The sequence below is a fragment of the Catharus ustulatus genome, chromosome 1 (genome assembly GCF_009819885.2).
Source record: "Catharus ustulatus isolate bCatUst1 chromosome 1, bCatUst1.pri.v2, whole genome shotgun sequence".
NCBI classification, from domain to species: Eukaryota; Metazoa; Chordata; class Aves; order Passeriformes; family Turdidae; genus Catharus; species Catharus ustulatus.
In genome coordinates, this window is record NC_046221.1 from 87,106,330 (window position 1) to 87,122,067 (window position 15,738).

The window sequence follows — 15,738 nt, forward strand, 5'->3', positions numbered from 1 at the left end:
TTTCTCAGTTCTGCAATTCATACAACTGTATTTTCTGGAAGTTAGAATGGCTTACTTTTTTGGACGTCTCATATTACCATTGCAGTCCTTCATTCTGCCCTGGAAAAATGTTTTCATTCTATCTTTCGGTTGTATCATGATAGCAACTTCTATTTCACTCTGTTTAGAACACTTTTTGTCTTCTCCAGGAACTTTACCACTCTCAGAGAAAATCAGTGAGAACAGATCATTTCAAAGAGACTCAGAACATTATGTATTTGGAACTGCATCAGAAGTTCATGTTTAAAACATTATACACCTGTATCATACATGCTTTAATTGCAATATGAAACATATACTGGTGAATTCTGCTTATTTGCAGTGATTCTTTCTGGTTTTTGTCTGGTTTTTTTAACACCACAATCACATCATGATAGTGAATAAAACTGATTACATTTCTGTACAAGGTAATTGCAAATTCTGTAAGTGAAAGTAGTTTTAGGAAAACTTTAAAAATCTAACAATATGTTATATAACATCAAGTCAGGAGAGTGATAGAAAACATAAACATGCTGTGAGATACTGAACAATCAAACAACAGCTGTCAGGTTTAGAAGGGAATTTGGAGTGTGATTTGGGACTGGATTTGCATTCTACCTTTGGCATTACTATACTACTGTTTTAATATCTTACTTCTCTTAACACTGCTATATTAGTAAGGCACTGTTTTAACTTTTGCTTTTATGATGAAACATCAAAAGCTCAATGAAGTTGAGTTTTATTTTTCTTTATTTCTGTTTGTGTTCTACCAGTAAAAAAATTGCAAGTTAGCCATATAAAGCTTTGGATAACAACAGAAGGGCATAATTTATTTATTTTTTTTTTAACCTAGGACAGGATATGAAATTCCTTTTCAGATGTTTGGTCTATAAATTTTTTTCTAGGTTGTATTGGAGGGGTCAGGAGTCCTTTCTAAAAGTTCACAAATGCAAGGTACAGCATGTGAGCTCTTAGCTGTTTTGTTACATGATAGGCAATGTATTGACATCTTATCAGAATAGCCTGTTGAAATTGAGACCTAATGCATTTTAATGCTTCCTTTAGTGTCACAGAGTCTTTTAGGCTGGAAAAGATGCTTAAGGTTGAGTCCAACTACAAATAAGCACTGCCTAGTCCACCACTAAACCATGTCCCCAAGTACAACATTAGCAAGCCTTTTAATACTCCAAGGATGGTGACTCCACCACTTCCCTGGACAGCCTGCTCCAACGCTTGACAACCCTTTTGGAGAAGGAATTTTTCCTAATATCCAGTCTAGATCTCTCTTAACACAACATGATGCCATTTCCTCTCATTCTGTCCCTTGTTAAAATCAAGACATCAACGTCTGGGAGAAGAAACCAAACCCCATCTCATTACAGTCACCTTTCAGGTAGTTGTAGTAGCAGTGTGGTGTTCTCTGAGCTTCCTTTCCCTCCAGGCTTTTCCTTCACTTTCCTTTCACACAAGGTAGCAAAATTTGACATTTTAATCTCCCTGAAATGATATGTAATTTAAAGTCATCTTCAGAACATTGATATAGGAGTTTGCATGTGTATTTTACCCAGAACAAAGTGAGCCAAAACAACTAAATATCTTCATGTTTGTAATTCTTGTGTAAGGAGGCAATTTAGCAGTTGCTGATTACAAAGCATGGAATCTGGAATATCAGAGCACCTTTATTTTAGTTCAGTATTCTTGAAGAAACACGATGCAGAATTAATGACTTCTACAGAAATATTAATGGGTCAGATTCCGCTGTCAGTCGCACCTAATCAGCCATTCGCTATGTATAACAGATGACAGAGCCTGAGCTTTTTATTCTACCAGAAATGGAGGCTGGACACCATGGACTTCTTGGTCACCTTGTAGCACCACTTGTGGAATAGGCTTTCAAGTTCGTCAGCGTTCCTGCAGCAATCCAACCCCTCGACATGGAGGACGTGTCTGTGTGGGACAGAATCGTGAGGAGAGGTGAGTTACCTTTTTTCTATTGTCTGTTTTAATTTCTTCTGCCCAGTTGTATTCCACAGGACATTTTCTCCTTTATTTGACTAGGTTTTCCCTTCCCTTTCCTTTCAGTCTGTCTTTACCTTCACTGCTGTACAGTGCAGCATTCCCATTAACAAGACTGTCGGTCTGCAGCAGATCTTTCATCTTTCACTTAGCTTTATCCTCCTGAGGCACCTGAGAGCTCCTGGTAGTGCCAGAGATTTGTGCTGAAGCAATGTGCTGCTGTCCCTTGAGACCCTGAAAACTGATTCTCCTTGAAAACTGATTGCACTGTGTTTGAATTTTAACACATCCAGCCTCAAGACCTGGAATTCTGAACAAAATATAATAAGGTCACAGCACTATGTTACTGATGCTGTGAGTTTATTTTTTCTGTTGTAAATGAATTAAGCATTTCTATAACATGAAAGGAAGTTTCAAGGGCTTTGTTTTCTATTCAATAAATATAATACACCTTGAACTCAAATATCTTTAGTAAGGTTTCAAGCTTGGTGGGGTTTTTTTAATTGTTCATATATATTTTTTAAACCCTGAGCAGACCAAGTTAGCTCAGATTTTGATTTCACCATGTACTGTTTTGGCACCAGACTAAGTATTTTGTCACTAGCTCAGAAAATCAAGTTCAGACCTTTCATTCTATTTTACATGTACCCTAATTACATCTCTAATTTATGTGGACCCTACATGCATCTCTATTTTTTGTGTTTGCAGTTTTAACAGGAATTAAGTATTTCTTTAAATCAAGCTAGAATATATTCGGATAAACTGCAACTGTTGCATGCATCATCTTGTTTCCAGAGGCGTACCAGAAAGCTAGATAGCAGAAGACTTGCACTGATGTGAAAACTTGGAGTCCTGTAGCCATCCATTCCAAGAGATGTATGCAGATATGTTTCCTCCCAATATGCACTTCCAGCCTACCTCAGTGTTTCTGTATGGATGATGTAGTATCCTATATTGCTGTTGGATGTAAACTAAAGTCAATAACCTTTATAAAAAGTTTCAGTGAGGCATTTAATTAAACACCAACTCCAGCATTTCTTCAGATTAAGAGGTTCATTGAAGCAAGGTTGCATCACATATTTATGTATTAACGGATCACCAGGGACCTGGTCTTTCTAACTCTTAAATATAAAGGATCAGTATCACAGAACATGTGAACATTTCTTGCTGTTTCAAGGCCATGAATATTTACTATTTCGTTCCAGAGGAGAGGATTTTGCTCTTTTGTAAATTGCTTTCTGAAAATAGGTTGCCCAACCAGAAAGCCATCACCATCAAACATAGAATGTATCTGCTGTTATTTAGCTCTGTCCCAGCATGAATAACAGTTATTGATTTTCCTGAACTGAGAGGTCAGTCCACGGCAGGACACAATGAAACTAAACATAGAAAAAAAAAAATTGTTGATTTTGGAGAGACTTTGGGATGAGGGACTATAGATAGTAATAGTAATTGTTCATTTTAGTTTAACATGGAATAAGAGTTTGATTAAAAGTTTCACAGAAATAAAGAAAACCATGAGAAATACTTTCTTAATTATATGAGCATTAAGACAATGGGTGCAATATAAAAACAGTTACAAACTGGAAAGTGACTTATTATGATGAGTTGAAATAATAGCAGTACAGAAGGATTGAATTTTGGTATGCAACAGTTCTGAAGGAATAAGCTTATGTTACTTTGCTTTTATAGTCTGCATCTTATTTGTCCTTTCTATCTCCCTCCAGTTCAGCAGAAATCTGGGATGAATGTGCCTGTGAGTTTACTGCAGGATGTCTTTTTTTCTCAGAGTTCTTCTGTCACTGTTTCCTGTCCCTTTGAAAGACCCTTCACCCCCAATAGCCCTGCACCTTTCTCACTCACAGCTTGCTCACAGCTGACCTTCCTGCCTATAGCTTGGTTTTGTTTGTTATCCTTATTATGTTCTGATACTTTTAATTATTTTTGAGTGCCTTCAATTTTTTTCAGAGGGTGTGGCAAGTTAGGAAATTTTGTCAAAGAATTTGTAAAGCAGCAAGAGGAATGAAGCATCAGTTATTTGCCAGGATTTTTGTCAGTGTTAAGCCAAGTACTTGGATAAATCTTTTCAGAGCTGTAAAAAGCAGAAAATCCTGGGATATTTGCCAGCCAGGGCCCATCCCATCACCCACAGCAGGGGAACAGGGCAAGCCTGGAGATTGTGACCAGATCCAACCAAGATTCTAGATCCTAGTGACATCATGACAATGAGAGAAGTCCACGTAGGAAGCTAAACCACAGACCAGAGTTAGGATCGGCTTAAATAGAGGCCCATTGGTGTGGGTGGAGGACCCAGGGGAAGCTGGTTGGGGTCATCAGAATTTTGGGAGCGTCCTCATGGCTCTGCCAGCTCGTTTTGAGCTGTGAGGGCAATGGAGTACCAGCATTTACAGTAGTATAATTTTACTGTTTCACTGTCATTGAGTTACATCAGCACCAAATGGAAACAGTTCCTTGGAGCCCATAACATTTAGGCAGTCTGAACAAATATTACATTTGCAGTGACTCCTGAGAAACATTGACTGATTTTGTACCTAAACTGCCAAGAAGCAACTTCTCAGATTTTCTTATTTAAATCAACCAAAATGTTTATAAACAGCCTAACAGTTCACCAGCTCATATGTAAAATGAACATATATTTAGTATTACTAAAAATTTGAATTAGTTGGTTTACACATTGAGGGTGTTAGTCTTTGTAAATGTGCATACTCTAATCACCTTCACATGTTCAGCGGTATAAATATAGGATTCAGTTTCCACAGCCATCTAAGTGCCAAACTTTGAAAAAGCTTTTCAACAAACAGTGATTTCAGTAGAAATCCAGTACATAACTCCATAGAAAGCAAACACAAAAGAGGCAGCATATATCTGAGGTAAATTTACCTCCAGATGTGGATACATATTCAGCTTGAGAGTATTTGTTCATGTGTTAAGAGCTAAATGTTTGTCTAGGATATATTTGTTTTACCTCATGAAAACCATGATCCTATCATGGCTAATCTATCAGGCAGCTCTATGCTTACTGGCTATTCCCTTGAAATCAATGGCAATATTTGCCAATTTAAAGCATTGAAGATAGGTTAAACTGTTTCATGCTCTGCTGCTAAAGGGGTGTGTCAGAAGGGGGGGAAAGCAGTTCAGAGATAACAGCAAATACTCATATTACAAAGTAAATACCCCTTGTAGAAGTAGGTCAAAAGTGCAGCTAATGTGCATTTAGACAGAATATGGAGAGGGAGTAAAAATAACATTTCAACAAAATTTGCTAATCAGATAATGATTTTATAGTTAACACTCCAGATGGAAGACATCTTGATGAATTCCTTAGGGGGTTAATTTTTCTGATTTTTCTTGAATAAGAAGTATTCACTGAAGCTGCTGGAAATTTTCTAGATCTTAGTTTACAGAGTCTGTAGTATCCTGTCTTGACAGTATCATAGTGTGAGAATGTTTATCCTTTCTGTGGAAGATGCTGTAGATATGGCCTCATTAAGTCCACTGGTCCCCTTCCTATCTGTGCAGAAATGAGAGACATTAAAATGACAATCTCTTGTTTTCAGTGGATGTACTTATCTTTTATTACACAGGAAAGAGCAGAAAAAAACCATGACAATTATAAAAGTAAATTTGCTGCAGACAAGGAGTGAATGTTTGAAAGCCCTGGATATTTTGGGGTGTATAAAACAATTAGAAGCAGGACATATTGTTGCATTATTTTGTACACGGTTCTCAGCAAATATTCAGCTTTTGGGCTTGTTTCCATGAGAAAGAGGAACTACTGAGAGTCAAGTGCCTGCTCTGTGTTTCACTGCATGTTTCTGAGCACTGTGAACAAGCCCAGTCCTCTTCAGCAGAGCAGCTTAAAAACACAAGGTTTGAGGCTTGCTTGCAGTCCCATGGACGTCTTGTCTTCTGGGAAGTGTCTGTTCCCACCCTCCTTGCTTTGTCTTCTCCCTCTTCCACAGATGCCCCTGGGACCGCATGCCACCTTCCACACTCTCTTGGATGGGTTTTTCCGTCAGAGCAACAATCTCAATCCAGTAGGGCATGTGCATGTCATGTGCCTGCCTTCAGCTAAAGGGATCTGACATTCCCATCAGCCTCGGTATAGCCAGTGCATCCCAGTGAAGCACCAACTGGTGATCACAGCTACCCACCACAGAACAATACACTGCAAAGGAAGGGGCATTCAGGGATGAAGCTTAGTTTGTTTTTCTTAAACACATGGTACTATAACATAGTTCAAGTTCAAAATTACAAAGTATTTGTTTAAATAGCATCTCTCTGTGGAATAAAAAGGGCATATTTGTAACTGTCATGTAGTTAACCTGTAGTACTCAGTGCTGGATAGCAGCTCAGAAATAAATGGAATAAATTTATGTCTTACTAAAGGTTGAGATCTTTATAGAAACAAGAATAGGAATGCCAGTTGCACTGAAATCGTAGTTGTAAAATGTGCTGTAGGCACTAATAGCTGTGGACACAACCGGACAGAGGATGTTCACCCTTCCCCCAGTATGACAATTCCTTTATTAGGGCATTTGAACTTGGGTTCACTTCAAGGGATATGTGAAGGGTCACTGTACGAAACCCACATTTCTCTAGGCTGTTCTCCATTCTGACCTCACTGCAGTTAGGTTAGGGGAGAGGGCAGTGGTTTCACAGATTCAAGTTTCTTGCATTGCATGTTTTGTTGAATTACTGTAAAACGTTAGCCCTGTGGGTCCTGAGAACAAAATTAAGAGGGGAAGAAAGAGCAAAAGGGAAAAAGGATTGCTGAGTGACTTGAAATGCAGCCAAGAACAGATATAATGAAACTTGGCTCAAAGCCCCGTGCTGTAGCACAGTTCTCAAAGATCAATTGCAGGGATGTCTCTAGCTGTGAAAACATACCTGATGTTTTCAGAGGCTGATTGGCTGAAATTGAAATAAGATTCTACTTGTATGCTGTGTTGGTTTTTGGTTTGTTCTCCTTTTTTTTTTTTTTTTTTGTTTTCCTGGGGTAAAAAAAAGGAAAAATTGCCTGTGTTGACTTAAAAAAAAACAAAACACAAAACTGTTTCCTGAATTGAAGTAGTTTGCATAGAGATTTTAGGGCGTTTTTTCAGCTGCATCTTTAATTAGTGCTGGATAACTGAATTGCCAGCCCTTTGAAGTGCTTACTGTGAAGGGTCACCGTTATTGGGTTTCTTTTCTGTCTCCTGCTTAAGTGAGAGGGTGGTAGGTCAGGCACATAGACACTAGAAGAGCCACTCCATTGTGGCATTACTGTCCTTGAAGTGAGATCTGCCCTGACTAACTTCACAAGTGTTAATGTTTGTGTGAGTCAGGTGTCTGAACTTCCACTGTAGTCTGTAGATAGTCAATATAGGCTGTGGAGAACAGGAATTTTTGTCCTTCTGCTGTATATTCCTTCAAATCAATCATTGTAGCCTCCCTAGTTTGTACTGACAAGATTTCCATTGCCTTTAATGGCTGCTTAGATGTCTGTCTCCCACGTAGCATTTATAGTCAAAGAAAATCAATCTGCATGTTGAGGGGTGTATTTTTTTGACCTTTGCTTTAGGCTGACATAAATCATATTTTTAACTGGGCTGTTTCTTTCCATGAGCTGTTGCTCAAGTTAGATGACTGCTTCATTTTTACACTGAAAACAAAGAAAAAAAAACCAAAAAAAACACCCCCAAAAAAACCAACCAAAAAAAAAAAACCCCAACTCCCCCGCCCAAAAAAAAGTTGTGTTTTTTCTTGTTGAAAATGACAAGTGTTCATACAGTCATTTCTCTTTTTGTAGTAAATGAGTAACTTGAGTATTAGAGTCAGTTTTTACTGTAGAAGAGTGCTAAGAGATGAAAACTTATTGGAAGGGCAAGAAGACATTGGATTTTAGATGAATGGTGTAAAAACTGAGGAAATACTGTATCAGATTGATTTGTTCATTCAGGACAGTCAGTATTGTAACAAGAGCTACTCAGATGCATCCATAAAATCTCAGAGAATTCCTTCAGGGTTGTCTGTTTCCTGACTATGGTGTGTGTTTGCTTTATTGAAGAACTTAGTCTCTTAGAGAGCCCTTGTAGTAGTTGCTGATGGCCCAAATCCTTTGAACTGTGTAGAGGTTCCTTAAAAAGCAGCATGTGCTATGGTTGGAATTATTAGATGGCACACTCAAAAAATCAGGAAGCTAAGGCTTCTACATAAATTGAAAAAACTCAGCTGAAGCTGGGACCTTCCCAAGTGTCTGAATGTATTGTTACAATAATGACAACTTAATAGTGCTTCCCTCAAGAACCTACTAGGCCTCTGAATCAGCTTGCATCCTACAGGAAAATCCTTCCAAGATTATAATAGCTAAAAACACCCTTTAAGAGATAAAGTAATAACATTGCAAACAAGTGCAGTTCTTTATGCCTAGAATCATATTTTAGCTTTTATATTGCCCATAGAAGCAGAGACACTATGAAAAACATAGTGTAGCTATCTGAAGATGAGAGAGATAGATCCTAATCAATTCTTAGCTGGAGACAGATAAAAGACTGCCTGCATTAATGTTTGCCTTCTGTTTGGTTGACTGCCACAGAGAGATAGCCACGACTGCCTTTAATAAAGTAGTTTGCAATCTTCCTTACGTGACTGCAGTACAATCGCATGGCTGCATTGCACGGAATGTTTAAAGTCACTGAATAAAGCAAACAAATGCTCCACCCACACAATTGCAACCTAAAAAAACCCACTCAAATGTTTAGACATTCTGTGAAGCATGACAACTGTTAGTGCCATGCTTAATGAGTAGGGAGAGGCCCTTTGTATAAAATATTTCCCTGTACAAATCTGTTTCTGAATTATGCAAATGAGGGAGGTTTTGTGGGAGGTCTTGTCTTGATAACAAATAGATTTTTTGCCTCCTTATTTCTCTTCTTGCAGGTACTGCAACGAGCATTTGTTGTGCCCCCCTCACATGTTTTGGACAGGCTGGGGGCCATGGGAGCGCTGCACGGCTCAGTGTGGAGGAGGGATCCAGGCACGGCGCAGGACCTGTGAAAATGGTCCTGACTGTCCTGGCTGCAGTGTGGTAAGCAGCTTTCAGCTTTCTTTTCATCAAATATCTACGGCTGTATGCCACAGATCTCTCTGTGTCATAGAATCATAAAAACATTTAAGTTTGAAAGGATCTATAGGATTATGAAGTCAAACCATTAACCCAGATCTGCCAACTCCTCCATTGAACTTCACCTATGTGTGTTTTTAATACCTGCAGCGATGGTGACCCTGCCACTTCTCTGGGCAGCCTGTTCCAGTGCTTGACAACCCTTTCAGTGAAGAAGTTTTTCCTAATATCCAATCTAAACCTCCTCTGGCAAAACTTGAAGCCATTTCCTCCTGTCCTAACAAAAATCCTCTACGCCCATAAAGCATCTGTGTATGTCTATAAGCTCTACCCCCAACATGAGTAGTCACCATGTTTTTGTCTCGGTGTTGCTTGTGTGTGCTGGAATCCACAAAATTTATCAATCTGAAATATATATAATTCGGCTTTTTCACAGTATCATCTAGAATTTAAGCTTCTTGAGGCAAGGTTGGTGCAGATATGTCATTGCAGGTTTATAGTGGTTTATCATTTTATCATCAGACTGCAAAGGAATCCTAGCTATGAGCCCTGGACTCCAGTGTACCATGTTCTGTATAGCAGAGAAAGTGCTAAATTTCACATCTAAATACAGTGAATGCATGGAAGCACCAGGAAAGTGTTGAGGTGAGATTGGATAGCAGCAGTGATCTTAGCACAGCAGCAGCCTAGCAGCTGTCAGCTTTTGAATCTACAGTGGGATGATTTGAATGAGTAGAAGTGCTTTATTGATACCCAGTTTATTAAGAGAAACACATGTAGGGGATTTTTCTTATCTGAACAAATACGGCGGGGTAGGTAGAGGTAATTATTTTTTCTTTTCACAGTTTAACCTATTTTTACATGTCTTAATTTCAGAGAGGTCTAATTATGAGGTTTGTCATAATCTGTGGTCTGTTTGTTAGATTGGCAGTAATTCAATACCAAAGAAAGGATAATTTTTACCTTTTTCTAATTTGAAACTTTTGTGCATTTTCCCAGGATTTATTCTCATTTTAAAATTTATTCTGATGATAGAATTGCATTTTCAGTAGATGAAAAACATCCAAGAGGCTTCTACTTTTATTTCAGTTGAACTTTAAGAATGAATCCAATAGAATTTAGAATTGGAATTCTATCAAGTTTTCCAAAATATTTGTCTCTTCTGATGGTACACCAAAAAAGAAGGCATGTGGTCTAGATCTATTGTTAAACCTTCCTGACTCACACTGAAAAGAGCATAATATGAAGGTTTTCTTCCTCATTTGTTCCTATTTATCCTATAATAATGTTTGTGAAATATAAAGGCATTTTATTTTGCAGAAAATCTTCCCATGGTCTTAAATCAAAAATATGTGCCTCTAATTTTCTTGGAAAACTGTATGAGGAAAGTAGGAAAACTTTTAGTGTAAAAATTTCTTATTATAACTAATTTGAGATTAATGGTACTGGGGTTTGTAATTTATTAACAATCTTAGCACATACTCTGCTGCACTACAGAATAGTTACCAGTTTAGCTATGGAAATATTTTGGAGATTTTTTATTAATTAGAAAATTATTGTGTTGATGGTTTCAGGCTTTGGAATACATTGTTGTCTTGCTAAAACTTAGGCACCAATGAAAACCCATCCAGTGTAGAAATCCTCTATAAACCCTGGTGTTCTTGCAAGACAAAGGACTGTGGTGTAAAGACTGTGTTCTGTTTAAGTTTCACTGAATTTGAACCTTTGAGTTGCCTGTCTTGACTCAGAGGCTATGCAGCCATATCAGGGCCTAGTCACTAAATGTAGCTGGAGAAAAAGTACTTGAATTCTTCTCAGAGTTTGTTTCATTAATCTAAGAAAGTACAACCAGAAATATTTTTGTGCCTTCTTGTAATTGTTGAATGGATTAAATATTTATGTTAGTAAAGTTTTGTGAATGAGGAGCACAAATCTGAAACTTGTTGGATGTTCTTCTGCTTCAACCAAAATTTTGTTTTTATTGTACTAGGCATGTATTTTTCCAAACAGTTAGAATTGGGAATTTTTACCATAGTGAATAAAGGAGAAGTTAATGTGTCTTCTAACTACTATATTCCATTCTTTACTGGTTGTAGTGGTACTCAGCTTAGGCTACACAAGATGCTTAGCAAATTTAGTTTATTTCAAAAATATTTTGTCCTGAATATCTCTGAGTACTTGAGAAGCTTAAAAATCTCGGAAAGTGTTACAGTGAAAGTGGCAGTAATCTATGCTATCTACTGTTTGTTTTGTATGGAGCAAAAGACGTTATGAGCCAAATATTTACCAGGCGAATTAAAGGCATAGAGTTGGGAGTAGACTCAGGGACCTAAAGTGCCCGGTTCTCTCTACCATTAAATGATAGCTTTAAACTATAAAGAAAATCTGGTTTCTGGGTTACCTTCTTCAGTGAGGATGAACTCTGCAAAACTTTCACATTTGAGCAGCATGAGTTGAAGTGAGCAGTTCAGTGTCTGTGGCCTGTGAAAAGAAGAAAAGAGGGTAGAGGCTTGGAGAACTTACTATTTAAGAAAATATTAACTATGTTAGGCTTCATTTTGTCTTGAAATGAAAAGAAATTTTTGATGCATCAGAAGTGTAGGATGGATGAAATGCTGTCTTGAGACCCCTTTCAACTGTGCCAATTCTTTGTTTTTAGAGCTTGTTTTTTAGGGAATCTTGGGAAAAAACAACAACAATAAAGCCTGTTTTTATAAGACTTAAGAAAGGGAGTCTTACAGTGTGCTTGCCAGCAGTGTCAGGGGACCAGATTTAATTTCATAGGAGAACCTGCCTCTTCTGTTTTCCAATCTGCAGCCTGGCTGTGAGACTGCAGTATAGCCAATGCTAATCTATTTTCCTATCCTTATTTTGCAGCTTTTACCATATAAATGGCTATTGTCTGTGTCCACCTAATGATTTATACCACATAATTTTTAATGAACAGTGTTTTTCCCTTTTAGTTTGATTGTATTGCTCCTAGGCTGCAATATCACAGCAGGCATCAACTGCCTGTGCTTGTCTTTTTGCACGTTTCTCATCAGTTGTTTCCTTGACTTTATCTGTCTTATAGCAGATACCAACCAAGCCACTGGAATATTTTTTCTCAGGACTCAGTAGAGTTCTCTACTGTTATTTCCAATTTATTTTATAAAATAATAATGATAAATCTGTTGAAGCATATAAATATTCCACAGAGATAAAACAGTGATGGTATCTTAAAGATGCATCTGTTGCTTAAGTGCACTCAATACATGAAAATGGATGGCCAGAGACTTAGGACTGAAGGCATTTTCACTGAATATATAAAACCATAAATCAATATGATACAGGAGAATTAGACCATAGAGACTCATAAAGGTCAAAAAGATTAAGTTCTAAACGAAAATCTGGAGTCATAAGGACTTGTCAAAGTCTAAGTTAATCAAAACTACTAGAGAGTTCTTAAAATTGTCTAATAAGAGATAGAACAATCACAACCAAATTTAAGAGCAGCTAAAATCTGGTAATGGAAAGTTGAGCAGATGACAAAACAGGTAATAATCTCGTGCATGCAGGTGATACAGGCACTAGAGGAGGAACTGTGGAATTTTCTGGACTGTGCTAATGTGACTCAGAGGAAAAACATGTTCAGAGTTTACAGCATACTCAGATAAGCTATATGTTTCCTTCAGAAAATGCTTCTTTTCCCTTGAGAAGCATAATCTCACTTGAATTTGCCTCAGACCAGTAATAAAAGAACAACTTTTTAAAAGAATTATTTATAGAATGAGGAATTTAGTTTGAGGCTCAAGTTGGGTGACGTGCTTTATGTGTGCATTTGTCTATGTTCCCATTTCAGTCATACTAACATATACATTAATCTTAGGTTTTGTACTGGGAGATGGGTAAAGAATACACATACCAAAACAAAGCAAGCTGTATTTTGCTGTGGAGAAAAAAAAAAAAAAAAAAAAAAAAAAAAAAGAAGAGGAATTTTTTTTCTTAGAAAATAATAGGTATTTTTGGGGTTGTTTTTGTTTTTTAATTATTAAATTATTAGCACTATTGTTTCAATGTTCTGGAATTGTTCTGAAACACAAAACTCTTTTGAGAAAACATATTTGTATTCTATATTTTTTTTTAATGAAACAGAATGAAAAAAATAATAAAAGAAAAAAACAGATTTTTTTTCTTTCCTCAATTTTTTAAAGAGAATTTTAAGATGGAAGGTTTTCAGAAGTACTCTGTCCATCAGAAAGAACAGTCTGCCTTTATTTACTTGCCATCTCACAAAATAAGTTTGGAATTTCTGGTCCTGAAAAGTGACCAGGAAAAAAAAAAAGTTATTATGCTTTTTCTATAGTTCTTTTTTAAGTTTCCATTTGATTTTTAAAAAAGAATCTATTGCAAGACTAGAAAACAATCTCACAAGCATGATGTATATGAAATAGTTTTATTTATTTGATGATTTCCTACAATCTCATTTCCTTTTTCAATCCTTTTTTCTTCTGTAATGCAAACTCCATTGGGTATTAACTTTTTTTTTTTTTACTATTTTAAAGTTTAACGAAGTAGAACCTCTCTTCTTTTGATGTTGCACATGCTACTGCAATTGTAAGCAATAATCAGTTACTTAAAGTGGGTAAAACCGAAACAACCCAAAATCATAAGAAATAGTTTCAGAAAATACTAAAACATATTGATCAATGGTACATGTCTGCTTACCTTGGGCAGTAAAGTGAGTTACCAGCTTGGCATTCATGGTCAAGGTAAATGTGAACTGATTTAACTAATATGCATGTATATCCAAATGTGAGCTATTTAGGGTGGTATTTGGGCACACATCCAGCAATCATTTTGCTGTTTCATTTATTTAATTTTGAAAAAGAGGCTAAACTGAAAATTGTTTGTTTTCTTGCTCAGAATAGTGTGGAGCATCCCTTTTTCGAGAAATGTAATTTTTAAAGTAATTTCAAGCTGTAAAATACATTTTTACCTGCTAGGAAACTGTCTCTACTGCAAACTATTCACTTCAACCTGTGACAACTGACACTGACTGCAGTCCTGTTCTGAGACTCCTGTAGCAAATTCTTTCAGGGACTTCCAGGTCATGTAAAATAACTTCTTTCATGGACCAATACCATCTGATTTGTAATCTCTTTCAAATCTAGGTATAAGGGTTTGCCAAAGTGAACACATTCAAGAACTTTGTATTGAGCATATGTGCATCTGTCATACAGATCATGGATGTTTGATTCAGAAGTCCAAATCTTATTGAAAAAACCATAGGAAACAAATTTTAGTATAACTGTGCATAGACTTTCTCAGGGCTTTGGGTGAAGACAACAGCCAGTGTGTGCCTCAAGTGCCTTTATCCAGCTGGGGAGTTGTACTGGTCGGAGATAGGAGACCAGATTTGCTTCAGCCAGAATTTGCCCCACTGTTTTCTAAAACACCAGGCACACTGGAGTGTGTACTGTCTCAGGTACCACCATTTGTTGCAGTTTTCAGCAGTTCTTGTGCTGTAGATGTAGTTTTCACTATTGTTATTTAGATGTAGTACTGTACCCCCAGCTCTGTGAGGCCCTGTGGTTGAGTTATGGTCATTGCTGTCTCTGATAACCTAGAAAAAGTACCTGAAAGCCCCTTCAGTCTGTGCCCAGCAGGCACAGTGCTGGGCTCAAGGACTCACCGTTAAGAGATATGAACTACAGTAATTTCACGATTACAAGCTGCACTGACTATAAGTCCCATCGCCAGGTGTTGGCAAACATTTCGTTCTTTGTCCATACACAAGCCGCACCCAATTATAAGCCGCTCTGTTGTTCGCAGCGAGGACCCGCGTGCAACGAAGTTGCCAAATAGTAACAGAATCACGGGATCGGTGGTGGGGGGTTTACTGGCTCGGCTCAGGCCATAAGGGCTCGGCCCGCTTGGGGCCGCCCAGCTCGGCGCTGGCGCTCGGCAGGGCCGCTCGGGGCTGGCCGCTGCCTCTGGGCTCACTCACCCTGGCCCGACGCTGCCCTGCGGTGGCAGGGGGGACACGGAGCCCTCTGGCACCCATGGCGGCGGCGGCAGGAGGGGAAGGAATGCCCCTACTCCCACGGCGGCGGCAGGAGGGAGCCCCCTGCCTCCCTCCCGAGCCGCGGGGATGGCAGCATGGAGCCCCTGCCTCCCTCCCGAGCCACAGGGATGGCAGCCTCCCCCAGGCTGCGGGAGAAGAGGAAAGGAGGGAGCTCCCCCGCCTCCCTCCCCGTCCTGCGCTGCCAGCAGGCATCCCGGCTCCACCCGCTGCGCAACAGAGTAACCAATTTGTAACAATCGCATAAACCCGGGTTTTACTGTCAGCACCTCGGTTTGCACTTTTGGCCTTGGAAATGTCAGAAAATTATTCACATATTAGCCGCCCCTGAGTGTAAGCCGCATTTCCAGTGTGGGAGCAAAATTTTAGTCAAAATGGTGCGGCTTGTAATTGTGAAATTACTGTACTTTCTTTTGACTGGATAAGTTTTGAATGGGAATGAAAAAGGAGAAGAATAGGAAGAAAGACAGTTGGGTGCTGAAGTTTTGTGCTGCACTAATTTTAACTAGAATTT

The 15,738-nt window shown here is 38.3% G+C and overlaps 1 protein-coding gene across 7 annotated transcripts in view; it reads left to right on the forward strand.

The window, feature by feature from the left end:
* SEMA5A (semaphorin 5A) overlaps window positions 1-15,738 on the forward strand; it is a 334,133-nt gene that overhangs the window by 255,036 nt on the left and 63,359 nt on the right. For all 7 annotated transcript variants that reach the window (XM_033061171.1, XM_033061142.2, XM_033061134.1 and 4 more), the window contains 2 exons: window positions 1,849-1,992; window positions 8,977-9,124. In XM_033061171.1, the coding sequence (XP_032917062.1) occupies window positions 1,849-1,992; window positions 8,977-9,124 (292 nt within the window). The remainder of the gene's footprint in view (window positions 1-1,848; window positions 1,993-8,976; window positions 9,125-15,738) is intronic.